The following is a 3,246-nucleotide window of genomic DNA, read 5'->3' as shown; positions in this document are numbered from 1 at the left end:
GTTTTAAGTTATTTAATTTTTGCTTTTACTTTTCTAACAATAATGTACAAATGCATGTGCTTCCCATGATTACTCTCTAAATGCTTCTCTAAATCCGTTGATAGGGCATTTTGCTATGATCAGTTAAATGGCCAGTTTGAAAATATAAATTCAAAAGGTAAAAGAAAATATGAAAACGCTAATAAAGGCACTCATTTGAACAAGTTTGTTCACATCACCACATCTTTACCTGGTTTATTTTTCTTCCATCTACTGAAGAGCTCCAACAGTGTGTAGAAAATAGCTTCCCACGCCACAAAACCGCCCATCACGCTCATCAGCCAGGAGTTCGTAGTGTTGTCAATTATACTCAGGCCTGTGAATATGGCTGCCACTGTGTGGTTTCATAAAAAAGTAGGCATTTCAAACTCTTTAACAAGAGCGTATGTTAATATTTTTATGAGTCATCAAGCATATATAATGAAAAAATAGAACTTACCACCTAAGCCTTTTGCTGCAATTCCAATGAAAGCATGTGACAAGTTGAATATATACCGCCTGTCAAATTTAACAGAACATCTACATTATTACCTGCTGTAGCAAAAAGTATTCTTTTAAGCACAGACAATTTTATCTTACATGATATTTGTAGCAAAAGGAAACATTAAACAATACAAAGGGATCAACAGATTGGTATTAAACAGATGTGTTTTTGTAGGAAAACCACTTATCAGTGAGGTTAATCAGAAAAACATATTTGCTGGGGATCATAAAAACTGGATTCTAGAGCTTTGGAAGAAAGTCATGTGGTCTGAATCCAGATGGACCATGTTCCAGAGAGGCTGAAGTGATGCACCCATCATGCCTAGGGCTTACTGGACAAGTCTGTGGGGGGCAGGTGGTCTGGTCTAAGCCTCAAGAATGAGTTCAGCTGACAGTTTGAATATACTAAATTTGCAACTGTGCTTGGAGCTGCGGTTGGTTTGGGAGCATGACACAGCGATGAGGAGCTGTGCTCACACTGGGGTTCCACAGGGGCTTCCTAGAGACAGCTGACAAACCGACCGGGACTGTGCCAGTCCACCCTGAGCCGAGCCATGGAACGGCAATTGCCAACATCATGTCATCTCATTAAATCTCTCCACTGAGGTGCTGTGACTCGTTTCTTCATATCAGCTATTAAATAAACAAAGATCTATGTTCTGCCAGTAATTATGTTAATATACTCATGCACAAAGTTAACATGACCAGGCTCAGAATGGAGGGCTGTGCTCCCAGTAACAGCAGCTTTACACACATGCACACATAATCAGCAGCACGGCTCCTACAGGAACCAGGAAGCATGACCGTATAAGGCCTATACTGGCATCTTTACATTGGCTGCCTGTTCTTTATCGAACAGATTTTAAGATTCTTTTATTAACTTATAAAGCTTTAAATGGGCTGGATCATTTTAAATCACTTCTTAAAACTCATTTTGATTCTTTGGCATTTAATTGAAGTATTGTTTTATGCTCTGTTTTTATTATTTTGTTGTTCTCTGTGTGGCACTTTGGTGCTTTATACCTGTGTTTAATGTGCTATATAAATGAATTTGACATGACATGACACAATCAATTGTTCTTTGCCTGTGACAAATATATTTTTACTTTCCTATTTACTTAGGAATCATTTTCACCTTATTATATTTATTTAATTATTATTCTGAATCTAGAAATCATCTGTTGTAGAGATCTCACAAATATGTATGTCACATGCAGGAAATTATTTGCATCCATTTAACACATGTAAATGAAGGCGTGTCAACGGAGGTATCTCACAGGCGCTCAATTCAATGTTGATTATGATGTACAAAAGAAACGTGCGTGGATTCCGGCATACACATGGTTTGATACATCTGGATTTATTTGTATGTACGCCGTTGTCTTGATTTGACTGTATATCCAGGGACCAAGCGAATAATTACTGTGTGTGATGGTGATGTCTGTTTAATTAAAGAGGAGGAGGATGAAAACAACATTTCCTCAGGCTCTGAGACGTAAAAAAAATACCTTCAAGCTGCAGTTTTTGAAATAATCCACAAGATTTTCTTTATTCATGATGCAAATGAGGAACTTTTATGGAGCTAATTTACAGACAATCACAACGTGACATGTATGAACACTATTGTGTCAAATGTGAACTTATTTTAGGATTTCTTACATTTTTATCTTGACATTTCTAAGTATATTTTTAGACATGAAATCTGATGCAGTGATTGGTCCATGCTGGGGATTTTGTAACACCAGATCAGCTTTGGGGCACAGCGAAGTGCTGTAAATCATCTCTAAGACTCACACTTAAGAATTACTCTTGCACTTTGCTTAAAGTGAGACGTGAACATTAAACTTAAGTTGAAAAGGATACGCAAATCATTTTATTCTGTTTTTACTTGTGTTACACAACGTCCCAACTTCAGTGGAATTGTGGTTGTAGACCAAGCTGGTACAAAACCTTTTTTAAAGAATGTCTAAAATAGGCCACATTAAATAGTTTTGGTTTTAATGTTTAGGAACAGAACACTGATTTGGGTAAACTGTTTTATAAAAATTTGTTCAATGTGAAGATTCTTACCGTGGATGTTGTGGTCCACAGCGTAGCAGAGCCAGTATGGGCTGGATCACTGTTAAAATCATGACCAGACAGCCTAACACAGGATGGGGTCCCTGCAAACCACATGTATATTGTCAGTGATGTACATATATCACACTGTTAACTGTTCAGAAAGCATTTTTAGAAGGATATTTGTAGCATAAAAATTGAGACAACAAAATAAAATGTGACAGTAAGCCTGTGAGAACATAAGAGAATATACCGTATGTTTTATCAGAAAAAAATAAATTGCAAATGTGTAGCGTTTAACCGTATACTTTTTAGTTTCCCTGAGAGTTTCATTTTCCCTGGGAGTAGACCCAGAGAAAGACCCAGGACATACTGGAGAGACTGTGTCTCTTGCTTTTTTATTTGTGCATTAATTTTACAAGTGAGGTTATTCATTTAATTTTCATGTTTAAAGGCACAGTGTGTAGGATTTGTTGTTTTCAGCGACATCTAGTGGTTGAGTGGTTGAATCATCCTCCCTGGTCCTCCCCCCACCCCCACCCCCCGCTTCCAAACGCAAATGAGTTGCTACGGTGTCTCTCAGGTGTCAAAAACCTTTGATAATTCCAACCGTAGACCAATGTCTACCAGCAGCTTCAGGGCTAGTGATGTTTCAAGTGGTAAGAT

General features: G+C 37.7%; 1 protein-coding gene across 1 annotated transcript in view; it reads right to left on the bottom strand.

Moving 5' to 3' along the window:
- Window positions 1-3,246, bottom strand: part of zgc:163022 (putative ferric-chelate reductase 1) — a 24,466-nt gene that overhangs the window by 4,793 nt on the left and 16,427 nt on the right. Inside the window, exons 11-13 of the mRNA XM_014030269.1 lie at window positions 2,593-2,684; window positions 479-537; window positions 230-373 (exon numbers count right to left, since the gene is read on the bottom strand). Of these exons, the coding sequence (XP_013885723.1) occupies window positions 230-373; window positions 479-537; window positions 2,593-2,684 (295 nt within the window). The remainder of the gene's footprint in view (window positions 1-229; window positions 374-478; window positions 538-2,592; window positions 2,685-3,246) is intronic.

Source organism: Austrofundulus limnaeus, unplaced genomic scaffold, assembly GCF_001266775.1.
Source record: "Austrofundulus limnaeus strain Quisiro unplaced genomic scaffold, Austrofundulus_limnaeus-1.0 Scaffold1032, whole genome shotgun sequence".
NCBI classification, from domain to species: domain Eukaryota; kingdom Metazoa; phylum Chordata; class Actinopteri; order Cyprinodontiformes; family Rivulidae; genus Austrofundulus; species Austrofundulus limnaeus.
Note: the sequence above shows the minus strand (reverse complement) of the source record. Positions and strands in the feature narration are given on the sequence as shown.